Consider the following 21,863-nt stretch of genomic DNA (forward strand, 5'->3'; position numbering starts at 1 on the left):
CAGTGATTAAGCACTGAAACAATAGTTGTTAAATAAACACAAAGGAAAGAGAGAGATTTGAGGAAGCCATTCTGTCTCTATCAGAGTTTGAAAGGGAAAGCCAAGTGACTAGTGTGGGTGAGGAAGAGTCAGACTTCACTAGTTGGTGGTGTTCTGACCTCTGTTCTCAGTCCCTGATGACGCTCACCCAGCAAGTTCCTTCCAAAAGGGCACGAGCAAAATAGGAAAAGTACCTCCGCAGTTCATTCATAACCTTGAACGCCTTCCCCATGTGGGCAGGGTTGACAGTGATCGTCCTCTGGTTCTTTTCATCATCCCCAGCCTGTATTGGGGGCTGGGAGTTCAGCTTGATGCTGTGAACAGGAAGGGAGTGGGAAGGGAAAGAGAGGATCACATGTTGGTAAACTCGTTCATCCAACTGCCACAAACCCATGCATTTGCCCACCCACCAGGAGCATCTCTGTCAGCCTGTTCTCTTCACCACAGACCCAGCAGGGAAGGAAATCACTGGGTCAGGAATTTCTGCAGGATCTTCCAGTGCAAAATGCACCCCTCAGAAAATGCACCCCTCAGATCCGAGCTCAGCTTCTTCCATCAAGCACAGGTGTAACTTTGTGGGAGGTCCTTATCCTCCATCTCTCCATCCTAAAAGGGTAGGGGGTGAGGGGAGTTTAAGCACTATACCACTCACTTCACAGGGATGTTGGTTCATTCAACGAACATTTAAAGGAGTTTACTATGTGCCAAGCACTGTATTTAAATTCAAGAGAAACACAACAATAAGGAAATCACAGACCTTGCTTTCACAAAGCTTAGAGTTCAGTGACGGAGAAAGCCAGGTAAACATTTCTCAGAAGCACAAAGGATAGGCAACTATCCCAGTGCTGGCAGGTTGAGGAAAAACTTACTAGAAGTTGAGGAAAAACAGAAGTCTTAAAGGAGAGCAGAAATTAGCCAGGTAAAAAGGAAGATGGGAAACAGCAGAGGAAACAATATGAACAAAGACCCAGAGAAAAGGAGTCAAGTATGTTCAAAGCACTGGAAGTTCAGTAAAACTAAAGGAGAGTATCAAGAGAAAAGCCTAGAAGACTGAGCGGTCTTTTAAGTGTCATAAACAAAGCTAAGGAGTTTGGATTTCATTCTAAACAATGAGAAGCCATCAGAGTTTTAAGAAAAGAAGTGGAGCAGGAAGTAGGTGAACACATTTGTGCTTTAAAAAGGTCACATTGGCTACAGCGTGGAGAACAGTGGCACAAGAGTGAAAGCTTTGGCGAAACCATAATCCCATAGAAAGATAAGGGATTGTAATTGTTATAAAAAGACTAGCTATGTGGCCTAAATGAGCAGGTGGTGACTAGCAAGAGCCACCCATAATCTCAAAGCCCTCTATAACAAAGACAAAACACTCAAATTCCTATGGGATGCCAGCTAGATGCCCAATCACTCCTGAGCAACAAGTCTCAACTTGATGGTGGGGTGGGAAAGAAGAATCCAAAAAATGAGCAAGGAAAGGAACTTCTCCCCAAACTGATAAAACTATTCAGCTCCAAGTCAAGTCCAGGACATTGGAGTTATGTCTCTTTGGACCAGGTTAAGCTCTGCTTTGCTAGTAGAAAAACAGAACCTTCTCCACTTGTGTAGATTTGGGGACCCACAGTTCACTCCAACTCTAAGACACTGAGAGTAGCTTCCTTTGCCTTCCCTTAGTGGGCCTCCGCTGATGCTACCACCTAGTCTTGCAAACTGGCTCAAGATAGGCGTTGCTATGGTTAAGAGACCTGAGAGTCTCTCTCGATTTCACACTGGGATTGGTAACCACTGGAACATTCCAATATAACCAGCATGCCAGACCCACAGCTTGTCTGACCAGGACAGATGCCTCTTCTGGCTTCCTTCCCACTTTCACTTCAGCATGAAAATGTAAGCTACAGACCTCTGAACTTGGGGACTGCCTGCATTCAGGGTGCAAAGAAGTTAGCTGAGCATAGTATGATAAATATCAAGACAGATGACTAGAATCATGTGTTTAAAAAGGTGAAGAAAATCTCAAAACAGAGAATGTTATCAAGGAAGGGGAGAACACAGTAAAGATAAAAACCTTCCTATTAAAAATCCCACAAGGGCTTCCCTGGTGGCGCAGTGGTTGAGAGTCCGCCTGCCGATGCAGGGGACACGGGTTCGTGCCCCGGTCTGGGAAGATCCCACATGCCGCAGAGCGGCTGGGCCCGTGAGCCATGGCTGCTGAGCCTGCGCATCCGGAGCCTGTGCTCTGCAAGGGGAGAGGCCACAACAGTGAGAGGCCCGCCTACCGCAAAAAAAAAAAAAAAAAAAAAAAAAAAAAAATCCCACAAGTATAATTTATTTTGTAGTTAGTGTCCTTCCCTACTCCATGCCAGACAGATATAAATTTCTATTTTATATCAAAGGTTTAATATTTTTGCTTTTGATATTTAAGCCCTTATTTTATCTGATGTTGATTTTTATGTCAGTATATTAAATATGGATCTAATTTTTTCCTGTAAGTTCCATTTATTGAATACTTCTTTTTCCCACTCACCTGTTATGCCACCTTTAGTCATATATCACAGAATGTTGAACATAAAGTGTGCTAATGAATATTCTTGTCATCTTCCTGATTTTAAAAAAGATGTTTGTAGTGTTTCCTCACTGTGTGTTAATTTTAGGATTTCTGCAGATGGCCTTTATCAAATTAAGAAAACTCCCTTGTGTCTTATTTTTTAATCATAAAGTTAAACTGAATTTTATCAAATGTTTTTGTGAATCTAATGAGATGATTATACAGATTTTTCCCTTTAATCTTTCAATGTCGTATATGACATATATTTTCTAATACTACACTATACTTGCATTCCTAGAGTAAATTTACAAACTGTAAAACACTGCACATATATTCATTATAAATGTTGTCTTCAAACTGTAGAGAGACTTAAAAAGACAGGAAGAGAAGACATAATCTGGTACTGATCAGGAACAACTGAAGGTTTCTGACAGAGAACTAAAAAGATTAGAGCTCATAAAAGCCCAGGGGACAGAAATTATTCGTTCTATTTTACATATATGGAAGAGACGTAGACCAAATAGAGCCATTTTGGAAGCACTGACAACATCCTCCACTGTGACTAGTAACTGGGAAGCTTGCTCTCCTTTGTTGTGTTGTACTTTGCACTTTCCAGACTTCCAGAATGGTCCAGTGAGTTAAGTTTTGCCTCCTCTATGAAGCCCTTTGAATACTTCAGTCCTAAGTGATCTCTGCCTTCCCTAAACCACTGTAGTATTTCTGGCCTGTAACTCAGTTGGCACATAGAATACTGACTTGTGTTTGAGTACCTTTTCATAGCACATAGTTAGCCACCCAGCCCCCTCATGCTAGATTCGACATTCCTGCTGAGCAAGGACTACGTGTCCAAGGACTCTCATACGGCCTAGCCTTCCCAGCATAGGGCCATGCCCACAGCAGGTCTTCATTACATCGTTCTCATCAATGAACTCTGATCTGAAGACCTCTCACTGCCCCCAGAGTGGTAGAGAGCACAGCAGAAAGGGATGGTCTGCCCCAACCATTGCCCCCAACCCAACAATTTAAAAAAATGAAAGTAGAGCTGGTCTTCAGAGTTAAACTACGAATCAATACACATAAACTATTAATTATAGAAGTTATACATAAAAATACATAAACTCTAAACATCAGGCCCTCTTCATGGTATGCCACCTCCCACAGCCTTTTCTCCCACCCTCCCCTCCCCTCTAAAGTCCAGAGCCATGTATCCCGTGTCTGAATTGACTCCCCTACTTAGATTATTCACAGTAACTTACACTCAACTCATGCTCCCCACCCTCCCTCAAGCCTACTCTTCTATCTATATTCTCGATCCCAGAGGTATAACCAACTACCCACTCACCTATCCAAGAAACTGGGATATCCAAATCCTTGATATCTTCTTCCCTCCCTCTCTCTCTCTCACTTCACATATAACCACAAGTCCCATCAGTCCTAGGTCCTTTACTATCTCTCCACTCCATTCCCTTCTCATGGTCACTGCTACCACGACTTCAGTCCAGGCCATCAAGATCTCTCACCTGGCTTACGACGGTAACTTCCACACAGACTCCAGAATGATCTTTACAGAATGTCATTGTGCGCATGGCACGTTCTACGTGAAAGCTCTCACTGATTCCTCACTGCATCCAGAATAAGTCTCAGAGACCCAGCCTGGCCCTGCATAATCTCATCGTTGTTCTGAAGACTTCTTGTTACTGAGGTACTAAAATACTCACAATTGCCTTCATAAACCAGGCTCTTTTGCCCTATCCCCACCCACTGTCCCCTATGTCTAGCTCATTCCCATCAGCGCTTCAGACTTCTTGCTGAAGGTCTTCTCTATCATCCTCCACTACACTGGACTAACTTCCCCTCTTCTGTGTTCCCGCAGTACTCTGTGCTTCTCTCTGTATTATACTGTAGTGACCTCTTACTTCTCTGTCTCCTCTTACTCCTCTTACTTCTTCTCTCCCCCACAGAGTGTGTGCTGGTAAATGTGTAACAGCTGGTTACAAAGAAGGGGGCCCTGATTTGTAATATTTGCCAATTTCCTTGGTGTAAATACCTCCACCATGGCAGATTTCAAGCCACCAATGGGATCTCACTGAACACACGGATTGGGAAGAGATGTGCATTATAACACCATATAGTACTTCCACTACACAAGTATAATAGACATAATCTAAAGGGCATAGATATTAGCAAAATAATTAGAAAGTGATGAGTCTTTACTACACTTGTTTTTAATATAATTTATTAGTAAGTTACATAATATAATTGTTAATAAGGGCTGTATTTAACAACTGACTCACAAAATTCTTAAAATTTAACAAGCAGCTCTGGCAAGTGGGTGAGTGCTGGCTCTTGCACACCACTGCCCACCCTAGATTTTGAGCTCCATGAGAACCAGGATGGTGCCTTATTTCCCTCTATAGTCTTAGCCTCTAGCACATGGCATGTGCTCAATAAATGATTACTGAGTAACTGAATGGGTGGATAAGTAAATGAGGTATAACGGTCAATTATTCCATCTTTCCTCACATCCCCTCATTAAAATAATGATAGCTTTATCCCTCTCAACTTCCCCCACCCTCCTCCCCATAGGAGGTACTGGGGGGAGGGGAGGGGCATTCTTAGCCAGTCTAGTCCCCTGCATTGGTGATACAGTATCAGGAGGATGTGGAGGTGGGTGGAGAAGAGAAAGCCAGACTCAACTAGAGTAGAAGGAAGAAAGCAAGAAGGGTTGCTGCTTACTGTGTCAGTTCTTAGGCTCTTTCCATCACTAAGGAAAATCCAGGCAATAAATGGAAAGGAAAGCACAGTAGAAGGCATGTCAGCAAAGCAGGACACATAAAAACCTCTGAGCATCCAATTGTGCAGAAGTGTTGGGGGGTTGTGTGAAACGAGGAGCTCCAGAGCATCCAGGGTGTGAGAGAATGGGGAGGAGAGGAAATGGGAGTCTAAGAAACGCTGCTGAGGGTTAAAGACTGCATCCCCACTACAAGTCTTCAAGAGATGCAAATAAAGTTCAGGCAGCGTGGGCCACACACACAGAGCCCAAGCACATTATGGTCAGGCTATAGATGAGACAGAATAAAGAGAGTCAAAGTCACCTAAAGAGGGCAGCAAAACTCTGAGTCGGAGTTAAGACTATGTCGAATGCATTAAAATCCCTCAACAAAAGTGTCCTTTAGAAAGGGAAATCGAAAAAAAAGAATCAGACTGAGAAAGCCCTTGGTCCAGCTCATCCAACACTATCTATGAAAGATATGATTTAATCATCAGACAATCATTTGGTTCAGCCTCAGGTCAGATACCTGTTGTGGAACTTGAAACCTATAAACACTCAAACGCCCTAACTCAGTCCCCAGCTCGCAATGGAGCCTCTTGATCAAGTTGGCCTCCCCCATGGTTCTCCTTCAGGAAGCAAGAAAGTGGTAGCAGGCCCTCAGGAACATTGTGCCAGTAATACTTTTCATCGCAAATTAATAAAGGGACACTCTGACTGCTGTACCTCAGTCATGATGAGTTCATCAGCATGACTCCACTTCCCCAAGTCTGGGCAGCAAAGGAAACTGACAAGAGAGGATTTCAGAACCTACCAGGCTCTGGGCAAACTGCAGATCTAGCTTATTTCTCAATCCTAAAGTTCAAGGCCAAAATGACCAAATTTAGATTTCTGCATCTGGATGAATGAAGGACCTGGCACTTGAAGATACCCAGGCTGCAGGATTCAGGGTGTGATGGTGCAGTCCTGTCATCAAGAAACACCCCCTACACACAGGCTGCTATAGAGCTCCATATTCTCCTACACTTTCACAGTGCCACCTCAGTTCACAGCATCAGCTGATTCCCGGCAACAGGACACATGGACACAGGGAAGATATGTTTCAGTAGGCTACAGCTCCTGGGTAACAGTAACAGTTAACATTTACTGAAAGCTTACTTTACCTCTACTATCTCATTTTATCTTCAGAACAACCCTATGAGGTATTATCTCCTGAGACACTGAGATAAAACTTGTCCAAAAGTCCCACATAACTACTAAGTAGAGAACTGACACTCAAACCCAGGTCTGACTCCAGGGCCTATGCTCTTAATAGCAACGTCCACTGACTTGGGATAATGTCCACAGCCCATCGGCCAATGGGAGCTCAATCCTTATGATCCACTCTCTGAGGTTCTTCATGGTATGGCCAAACCAGGCTAAATGAAAGTCTGAATCCCCTAGGACCTGTGACATAGCACTGTTTCACTCCACTGATTGTGGGGAACTGCATTATGTACGGGAGTTGATATTGTTAATTATACAGAACTTAGAATTTCCACACAAGCCCATCATGATGCATCAAAGCTGGCCAGCAGCTGCTGCCATTCTTATAATGTGCTCCTTCATAAACAAGCTCAAGAGCAGGTATGTTACTAATCACATTCCTAACAGTCCAATTCACAGATAGCTTCCTTCAAAACCAAGGGGGAAATCTCTTAAGCGGGCTGCATAAAAAATGTAAAACATAAGAGAAATACTTGAGTTCGGACAGATAGAATGAGACAAGGAGAGAGAAAGGCTAAAAGAAAACACAGCCTCATTATGTGGCATTTTTGGAAGCTAAGCTTCTATTTGGTTTGACTAGGAGAGCCGAGCTCTTCCATGTGTGTGGTTTTGATACAGACTACAATAGACTTTCACAAGTTAAAAAGAAAAGTCCAGGAAAGTTGGGCTGAGAGTCTGAAAATCCTTTTAAATTATAAAAAGTTACAGATTTCTAACTTGACAACCATTGAACTTATTTGATAGGGAAAATAATATCTAAGAACAAAACATGTTCTAGTTATTTTTTACATAGTGCATTAATGCTTTTTTAAGTCTAACCTAGTTTTAGGGTTTACCCAGAATTTGAAAAAAATTAGGTCATTCTACAATGGCAAATTTCATCAAATAAAACACTTGCTTTAGAAAACTTACCCCAAAATGTTCTTGTCTGGATGTGTCTTAACAATCTAAAACGTAGCAAGAAGCAGAAGCCTAAAAACCCAAATCTGGGTGTGGGGAAATCAAGAGGTTTCTTTCAACTGACTTTGTTTTCTTGCAGTTGAAAACCTTGCTTCACCAAAAGGTATTTCCAAAATGGAAAATTTGGTTTCATTTATCATGGTTGAAATGCACATATGCTTCAGGCAGCAGTGATGCCGAAAAATTTCTACAGAAGTTTCCACCCATGCCTTCTAGGGGTGGGAGAGGGCTGAGAGGAAAAGAGAAAGGCTAGGATACTGAACATTTGCTCTTCCCTAGGTCTTGCCAGTGTTACACCTGGCACTGCAAAACTCAGCGTTTGGAGAGCATTGGCTGTGTATGTCATGTTCTTTCAAAAAATATGCTCTATCTGCTCCTGATCAAGAATGGAAAGATAAGTTCTTGGAGTTCCAGGAGCAGGCTCTCCTCCATAAGGACGAGCCATTCTCCCTCTGAGGACTGCTCACACAAGTTCACGGCACACTGCTGGGCACACAATGCCCCTCACGATCAGGGGCATCCCGATGCTTCTGATGAAGAAAACCACCACAATTTTAAGAAAAATAGACAACCAACTTCCCCTTTTTGTGATGCTTCTTCCAAAAGATGTGGTTCTCTGCAATTCTTGTGGATATGCCAGAGACTTTGCCTGTAAATTTTTGTAACTGTGGTAAAATATATGTAACTTGAAATTTACCATTTTAACCATTTTAAAGAGTGTAATTCAGAGGCTTTAAGTACATTTATGTTCTTGTGCAACCATGCATTTCCAGAACTTTTTCATTTCCCCAAATTGAAACTCCATGCCCATTAAGCAATAACTCCCCATTTTTCTCTCTCCCCAGCCCCTGGCAACCACCATTCTACTTTCTGCCTCTATGAATCTGACCATTCTAGATACCTCATATAAGTCGGGAATTTATTGTAATCCATCCACAAGGCTGATTTCCAGAACTTAAATTAAGTCCCAGTAGCCAGAGTTACTGTCACTTTCCATGTCTATCTGCTCTATACACATACACACACACACACACACACACACACACACACACACGATTTATCACTGTAGTGGCTGAGAGCTGGAGACCCTTTTCCTATGCAAAATAGAAGACAAAGTCATCTTCCTCTGACTGATCAAGGCACAATGATTCTTCACAGAGGGAGATGGGAAACTTGGCATCAGAAGGTCCTGTAGAGAGCTGGAGCGCTTAGGGGATACTGCAAAGGTGAGTGTAAATTCACAGTTTCTTCTTAAGATTTTGGCCTGAACAAAGGAGTATCCAGTTCATGGTTCCAAACCACAAAAGCATCCAGATGCCTCAGGGTGTCTATAAAAAGGAGGACTAAGGTAGGTGCTGGTGAATCCTACAAGAGGAAGTGCCACGCCCTGTGTGGTATCTTACTGTGAGGAGACAAGTTTAGGCAGATGGGAGATGATGACCTGATAAGATCTCTCTAATTTTCTCATGGGAATGGTCCCACAAAATCTTCTTTGGATTATAAATATAGGAAGGCCCTAAAATAAGCCCTGGGTACTATCCAAGCACAAACCATGGAGTACAACAGGGCAATAGATGAACACCAACAATAACAGCAGCTACCATTTACTGAGTACTCACACTGTGCCTGAAAAACTTACTAGGTGCTTTATCTAAATTGCCTCCTTTGATCTTCACAACAACTCTATGAGATATGGAAACTGTCCCTCTACACTGAAAAGAAAAATTAATTCTGAAAAAATGTGACACACTCAAGGTCATACAGTTTATGAAATAGATTTACTGCAGGCTTATGTTACCCCAAAGCCCATGATTTTCGTACCCTCTTGACAAAGAAAGAAAATTGTTCATTAGAAATCTCTAGGCTGAACATTTTTAATGCTTAAAAACAGCCCCAATTAAGCTTCAGCGGGTTAAGTGTGGAAGAACCAGACTCAGGATCCCTCCAGTCCCCAGAGGTCTGACATGTGATCCTAGGCCAGTCACTCAGCTTCTCTGGCCCTGAGTTTCCCAGGGTACTTGTGAAACAAGGCTACTTCCCCCTCTTCTGCCCCCACCTCAAAGCATTCCATGGGGTCAATTACCCATGCTGAGATAATAAGGCTGATATCCAAGGATGAACCTATTGGCCAGAGGTTTCAATCGCCTCTCTCATGAGCTTCCTTTTTAGTTATCAGAGCATCCCACAAAAGTTATCAGCTAATCAGCAAATAATTATCTAACACCTACTATGTGTGCAGCCACACAGTAGTTAATGTGGAGAATTCAGAGATATAGGCAGCATCCTTGCCCTTGAGGACCTATCTCCCAGTTTGGGGACTTATATGAAACAAAAGCACAGAAACAACTTGTGGGTGGGCCTATTATTCAGTACCCAACTATGGAACTGGAATTAGGAAGAACATCTGCCAGAACCAGAAAAGCTTAGGTTTCCAAGACAAAGTGGAATTTTAAAACAGCCTTGATAGATGAATAACTTTTGGAAAGGTAGAAGCAAAAGGCATTCCAGGCAAAAACAAACTCTGGAAGCTAAGGATCTGAGACTGGATGAAGTACTGTACAGGATGGGTGATCACAAAAGAGACCCACAGACCTCTTGGTAGCGGTATGGGTGAGCAGTGGGAATGGAGACTGGAGCCAGATTTCACAAGACTTGAATGCCTGGCAGGGTAAGCTGGTCTTGGAGTGGGAACAAAAGGTAGTGAGCTTGGTGACCTGGTGAACACTGGAAGCTGCAAGGTTTCGATTTCTCTGCCTTTGATAGGAAAAACTAAAAGAACATGTGTAAAAACTAGGTGTCGTAATGCCAAAGACGTCAGCCATCCCAGTTGAGAGGCACCAGAGTGTTGAAGAACAAGAGAGCTCCTGGGGGCAAGGACTCATTACATTTCTGAACACAGAACTGAGAACACAATAAGTACCCCAAAATGCTTGGGAAGCAGTACTTTGATCTGCTGCTGCTAGTTTGAAATGGACCTTTCAGCCCCAATATGTAAGCAAATCTAGAATCTCTAAACCTCCATTCACATCACTGCTGCCCTCTGTTGGCTACCAGACCAATAAGAGAAGGTAGGGACACTGTGCACCTCTGTCCCAAGGAAGCAGGCTTTCAGATGCTCTGTCGGCCAGTGGCCACACAGAGTCCAACGCTAAGCTCCTGTTGCAAAGGGCACTCAAGGAGAGGCTGTACCAGCACCACACTCAGTCTAAAATGTCCCAATCTCTTCCTGGGAGTCACATCAAGAAACACAATCCCTGGGGGCCTCTTCAGACAAGAGGACACCAAACAATCATGCCAATTCTAATGGGGTCTAGAGATGTTTAATGACATCATTCTGCCCCATGAGATGGGGCAAGATTTGGGACAATCCATGCAAAAGAAAGTGTACTGAGGTGCTCTCCAGACAGTGCTGACTTAGTGGAACCTGTTATCATTTAACCAGCTGGTTACCATCTGAATCAACCTGGCAACTCAGAGCAGCAGCCCTCCCTCCTCTGCTGTCCACTGCCATGGCCTGACCGCTCTTGCAGTCTTCTCACCTCAAGGAAAATGCCAAGCCTTGTTCTCTACCAGCCGCAGACCCACAGAATGAAGAGGGGACGTTTTAGCATACAGAGGAATGACCCGCCCCTGCACCACACTGAGCACCTTCACGATGAAAGAATCAGATCCTCAGATAACAGCTTAAAATTTATTAAAATGCATGTGCCTGCCAGGAAACAATCCCTCGCTAGTTAGATCCAGCTCAACAGAAATACTTAAATTCCCATCTGTTAATTTCTATTTCATAAAGAAACCCCTGATGGAAGGAGCAAGTTTCTCTAAAGAATATAACTTCCAGTATAATTTGTAAACTTTTCAATGCAAATGGAAGTCAGTTCAGAGCAAGTGTCACCTGAATGGATTTCTCTCCTTCTCACTTGAACTTGTGTGTGTATACAGGTACATGCACACACACACACACACACACACACACACAGAGTTAGGAAAGACATCAGCCTGGCGTGCGTGTTGACGACTTGAGCACTTCAGAGTGAAAATGCAAGTACTCTGTGTCAGACCAGCCCTGCTATGATATCAAAAACCCCCCACCAAAGAAAAACCACCCTGGGAAAGTAGCCAGGAAAGGGAGACGCCTCCTTGAAACAGCCTGATTCTGCCCATGCTGAAACTATTCCCGAACACCGGCCAGGAAGTCCCTTCTTTCAGGGTGCTCCGCTGCCCAGCAAACCCAGACCTGCCTCTGTGGAAGCCAGATCTCTGGGGAAAGGGGCTTTCCTGCTCTGACTCTGCTGCCCGCTGGGATCCATCAGTGACCAAGTCTTCCAACCCTGTCTAACCAATGCCAACGCAAAGCTGGTGGCTGCACCGAGAGCGCACACACACACACACACACACACACACGTACACACTCAGGCGCGCGCACGCGCGTGCGTGCACGCACACACTTATACATAACATACCTTTCACCGTCCATTGTGTGAGGCCCAGCCAGGGTGGCAGCCGCTGAGCTGTGCATGCACTGGAGGATCCTAGCCCTGTTCTCGGTTCTCCCAGCCAACCAGCGGGAGATCTGATCAGCAACAGTGATTCAGCATGGCTGCAAATGAAGCCTCCTCCCCTCTTGATCCTCCTTCCTCTGACTTACTCGCAGCAGCTTCTACCGCAGAAGCAGCAGCAGCAGAAAATGTCTTACCCAGAGCTCCCTGCAGCCCTTTCAGCTGCTAAAAGCAGCAACCCACTTGCTCCCCCTCCCCCACAGGCTTGCTGCTTCTCCGTCTCCTAGGAACAGCGCAGCGCCAGCAACCCAAGTACAGTGCCACCTTTCCAGCCGCTTCCACATCTGCCCAGGCAACCCCAGCCCAGGCGACTAGCCCACCCCAGTGCCTCCTGCCTCCTCTGCCTAGACTGCAAAGACTCAGGCAGTTCCTCACTAGCCCAAGAAATACGGGCCCCCACCTCCTCCCCTGCCCCCATACACTACGAGTCCGTCTGCCTGGTCAGATTGCTGGAATGAGGAGGCCCCTCTGTGGTTTACAGAGGACTTTATCCACCTGGGGAAATTGACTTGTAGGTCACAGCTCATTTTCCAATTCCTCCTCCCAAAATCTACAGCAGCTCTGAGAGTCTGATAGATGGAGAGAAGTTAGGGCAAAAGAGCCTGATAGAACTGAGAAGAATGCAGAGAGAAATTAGAAAAAGGGAACTGAAACAAATGCTATTTTACTACAAGAGGCTAAACTGCAGTAAAACCACCACAATGGTACCACGTATATTCCCCAGGCCATACCAAAAGACCACAAGTTCTATAGCACAACCCTAAAATACCTTCTTAAAGTCTGTCATGTTGAAATTTGACTTAAGCTGTGGCTCCAACCAGTAAGTCTCCCACTGAATCCCTATCTGCAGCCAAAGATCTCTCGCACCCTGTAATCTCTAGTTGCTGAGCCTCAATTTTGACCCACCTAATGCAAACACATAATCCTGGGGCATGCTGGAGGCCAGTCTGTACCTCATAGCCACAGTCAAGGGACATAGAGGAAACGGGGGCAATCAGCCACTGGTGTTTGTTTAGCCACAAAAATGGGTTAAGAAGCTTCCTTGATGCCTCAGAAAAATCATACATGAGCATCTATATTCTGGGAATTTTCTGGGTCACATCTGTGCTTTTCAGGACCCTTACTACCACTAGCTGGTTGAGTGACTTTCAGTAAGTCTCTTCTCCACTCTGGACCTCAGCCCCTCATCCATAACATAGGGTCAGACTCTAGAGTCCCTTTTGGCTCTAAAATCACATGATGCTAAAAATGTCTTAAATGTTCCATTTTTCTCCTCATTAGAGTAATCTGTAAGATTGTTTAAGAAGAAATTTTTACCAGACTCCAATGTTTTGAGGGGGCTTCAGGGAGGATAATGTTATGTATGTGAAACTATGTGGGATGCTTAATAGACCTATTATAGTTATAATTTTGACCTGATAAATGTCTTCACTGCCAGAAAGCCCTGAAACCACAGGGAGGGAGGCTGGACACTGAGGTAACAGAAACTAAGAGTAATTTAAACTTTATACAGCCTCCTGAACTCAAAGTGGCTAACGTGTTACTCTTAAAAATAACCCCCCACCCTTGACACCGCAGTGTCCTCTTAGATGAGGCCATTGGGCCACTACCCAAACTCATTCTTTCTCAAGTGAGAAGAGGCTCAGGTGATTTTATTTACAACGTACAGCCCTGTATCACAACTGCTTCCTTTCACAACAATACCACTCCTATCTTTCTCCCTCTGCCCCTTCCTCTTCTAATCAGCCTTGTGGCGCTGCTCCAGATATTTCCTCTTGAGGTGAATCACAGGGACCAGAAGCTGAACATCACAAATAAGGAAAGTGAATCCCAGAATCCGTGCCAGAGTGCAGACATCCACCAGGAAGATGAGTGGGTGATTCATAAAAGGGACACGAGAATGAGTCTCTCACAACTTCATACCCTCATTCACAACTTCAACATATAGGAAAGGAGGCGGGGGGGAGACTCCCCTGGTGTCCAGTGGTAAAGAATCCACCTTCCAATGCAGGGGATGTGGGTTCAATCCCTAGTCAGGGAACAAAGATCCCACATGCTGCAGGGCAACTAAGCCCACATGCCACAACTACTGAGTTCGCGCACCTCAACAAGAGAGCCCATGTGCCCTGGAGCCTGCGCGCCACAACTAGAGAGAGAAAACCCTCACACCATAACTAGAGAGAAGCCTGTGCACCACAACTAGAGAGACACCCAAGCAGACTGCGGGCTATAAGGAAGAAAAGATCCCACATGCCTCAGTAAAGATCCCATGTGCGGCAACTAAGACCCAACGCAGCCAAAAAAAAGTAATAATAAGGAAAATAAATAAATTAAATAAATAAATATTTTTAAATAAATAAATAAATAATCCTGTTTATTTAAAAAAAAGCAGGGTGGTGGGGGGAGAACTGTTACATCTAACAAACCAGAGAGAAAATTTTTAAAGATCAGAAAATACTGAAGGGCTGAGCATATTCAGGTTTCAACATACAACTACTGAGAGCCAGTATAAAATTTTTACACAATTTCCTTTGCAACCTACTTTTGCCAAGCTAACCAACGTCACTACAACGTATACGTTGAAACCATAGTGCTACCACCTGCTCACTTTATTCCCCATTCTATCCATGAGAGGTAAGCTGAACAGAGACTACCTAGAGAAGGACATTGAGAAAAGAAAGGCAAAACCAGGGCCAGAGCTGAACCAAGAATCAAAGTCTCCAGACTCCTGGCGCAAAGCTGCCACCCAAATCTTCTCTACTATCAGAGCTACACTTTACACTTCCTACATTATTATCCAAGTGTTCTCTGGGCCACAGCCTGAACCTGCTTGCTATAGGCTAACTTTCCTAACTGGACTTCAGATTAAGGAGAGTTACTATTGGATTCTTGCAGTAGAGGAAAGTCAAAGGAACCAAAGTAATCTCTACCTGGAGGAAGAGGTCCCATCCTTGGAATTCCCAACTGTAGTGTCTCACCTCCTTGCTAGCCCTCCTCCCCATACCCAAAGCTTCTCCCACAGCTTACCAATAGTACTCACCTCTCCATCCCAGAGCAATTTACCCAGCCATGTACACCAACTTTGTTCAGCATCCTCCAGCTCTATGTGGCTGAGGAAGAAACCATGTGAGGAGAAAAAACGTTTAAGTGGGTTTGGTCTACAGTTCTCTTCTCCACACCCCATCTCTCCACAAGGAGCCTGTACAGCACAACTTATCTGGAGGTAGCAAGGCCCATCATTCTTCCTTCTAAGTGCCTTTTTCTTCTTTTCTTGCTTTTATCCTGCTTCTCTAGAGCCTCAGTTCCTCACATGCACAGGCACCATAACACATACAGTAGCCCCACACCTAGCTGTGCATCAGAACCATCTGCCCAGAGGGTTAAAATTGTAGGCATCAGAGGATCAAAAGATGCAAGGAAACTTTTCAGGGTAATGGAAGTGTTCCATATCTTGACTGTGATGATACTTACACAATTGTATACAACTACTACATTTTATCAAACTAGACACTTAAGTGGGTGAATTTTATCTTATGTAAATTATACCTCAATAAATCTGGGAGAAAGAAAATACTACAGTACCAGGCTCTACCACACATCTACAGAATTGGGGCCCAAGGAGCAGGAATTTTAGTGAACTTCATAGGTGACTTTAATGCACAGCTAAATGGAAAGATCACAAAGAAAAGAGCTCAGACCAATAGAATCAGACAGACCAGGGTCTGAATATACTTACCAGAAACATGACCCTTAGCAATGTACTTTACAAGTCTCAATTTCCTCATCTGTAAAAAGAAGATAATAATAGTACCTACCTCGCAGTGTTGTTAGGTTTCAAGACTATAAAGCACTTAGCAGAGAGCCTGGCCTGTAATAGGCACTGAGTAACCATTAGCAGCTATTATTTGCATTGCTTATGCCAATGCTATCAAACTATAGCTCTGTGAGTCCTTAGTTTCAAAGTCAAGAAGAAAGTCAACCAGGGTAACTTGTGCCAGGAAGCCCAGCCCTGGGCCTCTCATGGAGCCATTCAGTGGTCACTATTACCAACAGGTCACCAAGAACCAGGCAAGATCAAAGCTAAATCAAGACCCACCCACACCTGTAACACCAAAACTTTCCCTCAGATTCTGGACCACCTGATGAGAGTAGACTCTTCCTGTAGCTGCTTAGCATGCCCCCAGCACAGGAAGCCAGGCAGAAAATGAAAAGGAATTTGAGGTCCAAAAAAGTCAAAAGGTAAAGAGAACAGCATATTATCCAGAGAGATGCTTGGCTTCCCTCAGGACTCCTCCTGTGAGGTAGAAGAACCCATGCCCTGAACACATTCAAGACAATAATTACCCATGGCATCTGTGTTGCACTTTAAAGCTTACAAAGTTCTTCATGTCCCTCATCTCCTTGGACTTAAGATAACATCCCCCGAATAGTAATAACAGCTCCCATCCCTTAACCTTTTACTCTGGGCCAGACTCTGTACTCAAGACTTTACATACACCCCTCTCATTTAATCCTCACAACAACCCTGTGAGAAGGGACTATTATCCCTGTTTTTAAATGCAAGGTGTACAGAAATGCAACAGATTTTTGTATATTGATTTTTTATCCTGCAACTTCACCGAATTTTATTAGTTGTGACAAGTTTTTGATAGAGTCTTTAGGGTTTTCTATATATAATATCATGTCATCTGCAAATAATGATAGTTTTAATTCTTCCTTTCCAGTTTGGATGCTTTTTACTTTTTTCTTGCCTAATTGCTTTGGCTAGGACTTCCAATACTATGTTGAATAAAAGTGGTGAGAGTGGGCATCCTTGTCTCGTTCCTGATCTTAGAGGAAAAACTTCCAGCTTTCCACCTTTGAATATGAAAATATATGGCCTTTATTATATTGAGGTACGTTCTCTCTATACCCACTCTGTTAAAAGTTATTATCATAAATGGATGCTGAATTTTGTCAAATGCTTTTTCTGCTTCTATTGAAATGATCATATGATTTTTGTGCTTCGTGTTGTTAATGTGGTGTTCCACAATGATTGATTTGCAGATGTTGAACCATCCTTGCAATCCTGGAATAAATCCCACTTGATTATGGTGCATGATCCTTTAAATATATTGCTGCATTCAATGTGTTATTATTTTGCTGAGAATTTTTACATCTATGTTCATCAGGAATATTGGCCTATAATATTTTTCTTGTGGTGTCCTTCTCTGGTTTTGGTAAGAGGTTAATGCTGGCCTCTTAAAATGAGTTTAGTAGAGTTCCCTCCTCTGTTAGAATTAATAAATTCAGTAAAGTTGCAGGATACAAAATCAGTACACAAAACTCTATTGCATTTCTATACACTAATAACGAAGTATCAGAAAGAGAAATATGGAAAAATACCACATTTACAGTTGCATCCAAAAAAACCCAAAATATCTAGGAATGAATTTAACCAAGGAGGTGAAAGACCTGTATATTGAAAACTACAAGACATTAATGAAAGAAATTGGAGAGGACACAAATGAATGGAAAGATATTCCATGCTCATAGATTGGAGGAACCAATATTGTTAAAATGTTCATACTACCCAAAGCAATCCACAGATTTTATGCACTCTCTATCAAAATTTCAATGGCATTTTTCACAGAAATAGAACAAATTATCCTAAAATTTGTATGGAACTACAAAAAATCCCCAAATATCCAAAGCTATCTTGAGAAGGAAGAACAAAGCCAAGCCATCACACTCCTTGATTTCAAACTATATTACAAAGCTATACTAATTAAAACAGTATGGTTTTGGCATAGAAACAGACACATAAATCAATGGCACAGAATAGAGAGCCCAGAAATAAACCCACAGGTATCTGATCAATTAACCTACAACAAAGAAATCAAGAATATATGCTGGGGAAAAAGCAAAGGTAACAAAAGCAAAAATAAACAAGTGAGATGGCATCAAACTAAAAAGCTTCTGCATAGCAAACAACCAACAAAATGAAACAGCAACCTACAAAATAGGAGAAAATATTTGAATACTTAAAAAATCATATATCTAATAAAGGTTTAATATGAAAAATATATAAAGAACTCATACAACTCAATAGCAAAAAGAAATCTGATTTAAAAAATGGGCAGGGGCTTCCCTGGTGGCGCAGTGGTTGAGAGTCCACCTGCCGATGCAGGGCACACGGGTTCGTGCCCTGGTCCGGGAGGATCCCACATGCCGTAGAGTGGCTGGGCCCGTGAGCCACGGCCGCTGAGCCTGCACATCTGGAGCCTGTGCTCCGCAACGGGAGAGGCCACAACAGTGAGAAGCCCGCGTACCGGAAAAAAAAAAAAAAAATGGGCAGAACATATGAATAGATGTTTTTTTTTGTTTGTTTGTTTTGTTTTTTTTGTTTTTTGTTTTTTTGCGGTACGCAGGCCTCTCACTGTTGTGGCCTCTTCCATTGCGGAGCACGGGCTCCGGACGTGCAGGCTCAGCGGCCATGGCTCACGGGCCCAGCCGCTCCGAGGCATGTGGGATCTTCCCGGACCGGGGCATGAACCCATGTCCCCTGCATCTGCAGGCGGACTCTCAACCACTGTGCCACCAGGGAAGCCCTGAATAGATGTTTTGAGAAAACATACAGATGACCAACAGGCACATGAAAAGATACTCAACATCGTGGAAATCAGGCATCATCGTGAAAATGCAAATCAAAGCCACAATGAGATACCACCTCACACCGATCAGAAAGGCTGTATCAAAAAGATAAGAATGGTACTGATGAACCTAGTTGCAGGGCAGGAATAAAGAGGTAGACATAGAGAATGGACCTGAGGACATGGGGTGGGAGGGCGAAGGGTGAAGTGAGAGTAGCATCGACATATATACACTACCGAATGTAAAATAGTTGGCTGGTGGGAAGCAGCAGCATAGCACAGGGAGATCAGCTCGGTGCTTTGCGATGGCCTAGAGGGGTGGGATAGGGAGGGTGGGAGGGAGGCTCAACAGGGAGGGGATATGGGGACATGTGTATGCATATGGCTGATTTGCTTTGTTGTGCAACATCAACTAACAGAGTATTGTGAAGCAATTATACTCCAATAAAGATCTATTAAAAAAAATTTTTTTAAAGATAAGAAGCAAGTGTTGGTGAGGAGGTGGAAAAAAGAGAACACTTGTACACCGATGGTGGGAATTTAAACTGGTGCAGCCAATATGGAAAACAGTATGGAGGTTTATCAAAAAATTAAAAATAGAACTACCACATGATCCAGTAATTCCACTTCTGGGTATATATCTGAAGAAAACGAGGCATTTCCCTGGTGGCGCAGTAGTTAAGAATCCGCCTGTCAATACAGGGGACACGGGTTCGAACTCTGGTCTGGGAAGATCCCACATGCCGCGGAGCAACTAAGCCCATGCGCCACAACTACTGAGCCTGCGCTCTAGACCCCACGAGCCACAACTACTGAGCCCACGTGCCACAACTACTGAAGCCCGTGCACCTAGAGCCCGTGCTCCACAACAAGAGAAGCGCACACACCTCAACGAAGAGTAGCCCCTGCTCGCCGCAACTAGAGAAAGCCCGCGCGCAGCAACGAAGACCCAATGCAACCAAAAATAAAATTGATTCTTTAAAAAAAAATAAAAAGAAAAATGAAAACACTAACTCAAAAAGATGTATGTACCCCCATGATCATTGCAGCATTATTTACAATAGCCCAGATATGGAAACAACTTAAGTGTCCATCCATGGATAAATGGATAAAGATGATACACACACACACACACATACACACCCAGAGTGATATTATATAGCCATAAAGAACATTAAAATGCTGCCATTTGTGACAACATGGATGGATATCGAGGGCATTATGCTAAGTGTAATAAGTTAGAGAAAGACAAATACTGTATGATCTCTCATATGTGGAATCTAGAAAATTTTTTTAATTAAAAAAATCTCACAGATACAGAAAAAATATTGGTGGTTCCTAGAGGCAGGGGGTTGGGGGAGGGAGAAATGGGTGAAGGGGGTCAAAAGGTAAAAAGAAAAAATGTCTTTCTTTTCAAAAGTAATGCAGTAAATATAAGCTCGACTGGAACATAAATAAACAAATAAATGTGAAGAAACTGAGGTTCTGAGACTTATAAGGACTTGACCACAGCCCCATAGGTTTGAGCCCAGGTCTCCCTGACCTCAGAGACCACTACTAACTACTGTGCTTGGCAGGCACTACCCCTATCTTTTTTTTTTTTTTTTTTTTTTTTTTGCGGTATGCGGGCCTCTCACCACTGTGGCCTCTCCTGTTGCGGAGCACAGGCTCCGGACGCACAGGCTCAGTGGCCATGGCTCACAGGCCCAGCCGCTCCGCGGCATGTGGGATCCTCCCGGACCGGGGCACGAACCCGCGTCCCCTGCATCGGCAGGCGGACTCTCAACCACTACACCACCAGGGAAGCCCACTACCCCTATCTTACTACCTCCATTTTAGAGAAAAGCCAGCTGAGGCTGAGAGAGAGAAAGCAACTGGCTCAAGATCATTCAGTGAGTTGGTGGCCAAGTGGGGTGTGGGACCAAATCCTCAGATGCCTGGCCTAATGCCTTCTCCACCTCACCTGAAGATGGGGAACAACAGCATTTGAACCTCTAAAGATATTAACACAAGCTGGCATCCAAGGCTCCCAACACCTACTATTATAGTCCTTAACCCTGGATTCCTCTGGTCCCTTACCTTACCAAGCAGGCCTAGCCAAAGATTGCTCTTGGGGAAAGTTGGAGGCACATCACTGGACCCCGGGTGAGTCAAAGAAAAGCCAGACCAACTATAGCAGTAAGCAGGGTGCTTCACACAGGCCAGCACATTGCAAACACTTGTCTTTCGGGGTCCCCCTAAGAATTCCATCCTCTAATTGTCAACCTGCAACTGGTGCCCTCTGCTGGTATATATGTGCATATCTTTATGAGAAAAGCAAAACCTAATGACCACATCAATGGCTTAGGGAAGGTTCAAAAATCTGCTTCCTTCAAGAATAAGTATTAATTCCTACTTCAACTTTTTCATAGGTACTTGTAACTTTAAATTGACTGCATCGGTCCTCTATCTGCTGCCCCTGTCTCATCTCTCTAGTCCTTTCCATTCTGGTTACAAAGAAAGCTGAGCTGTTTTTTACATGAAGAGGTAAAATACAGATGAGACATAGCCCCAAAGTCAAGAATACAGGGATGCGTATGTGGGTGAAGTCAGGTCTGCCCATCTAGCAGGTACAGAGAACTAAGGCAGGCACATGGTTAAAGTAATGTAAAACCCATGAGAAAGCATGCTCAGACATTCTGGTCACTCTCTGCCCTCATACGACTGCATGCTTATAATTCAGTCTCACTGAATATCTTACTCTATGTGATGGGTTGTACCTGGAAGCTGCCACATAAATTCTACAAGAATAGAATGCCAGAGAGCTTATAAACTGATTGGGGAAACTGCACATGGACATATAAATAATGGTAGGAAACAAGAGACTCAAGAGAAATGAAGAAAAGGTACTATGGGAACTCAGTGGAGTAAGAGACAGCTTCCAGTTTGAGGAAGGAGGGAGTAGGACACAAGGAGTAGATATAAAGTTGTGAATTTAGTAAATAATTCCATGGGGCTTTAAAAAGACTATTCATAAGTGTAAATAGCTGCAATTGGATAATTTCAATTTCTCATGATTTCGCTTAAAATTTTAAAAAATAATTTTAAAGGGTTAATTG

General features: G+C 43.5%; 1 protein-coding gene across 1 annotated transcript in view; it reads right to left on the reverse strand.

The window, feature by feature from the left end:
* The window catches only part of KLHL3 (kelch like family member 3), a gene marked incomplete at both ends in the record, with an annotated part of 108,559 nt that extends 96,466 nt beyond the window's left edge, over window positions 1-12,093 (reverse strand). Inside the window, 2 exons of the mRNA XM_081230580.1 lie at window positions 234-353; window positions 12,038-12,093. Coding sequence (XP_081086706.1) covers window positions 234-353; window positions 12,038-12,093 — 176 coding nt within the window. The remainder of the gene's footprint in view (window positions 1-233; window positions 354-12,037) is intronic.
* Between the last annotated feature and the right edge of the window lie 9,770 nt (window positions 12,094-21,863).

Source organism: Mesoplodon bidens (assembly GCF_964165515.1).
Source record: "Mesoplodon bidens genome assembly, chromosome: 4".
Lineage (NCBI taxonomy): Eukaryota > Metazoa > Chordata > Mammalia > Artiodactyla > Ziphiidae > Mesoplodon > Mesoplodon bidens.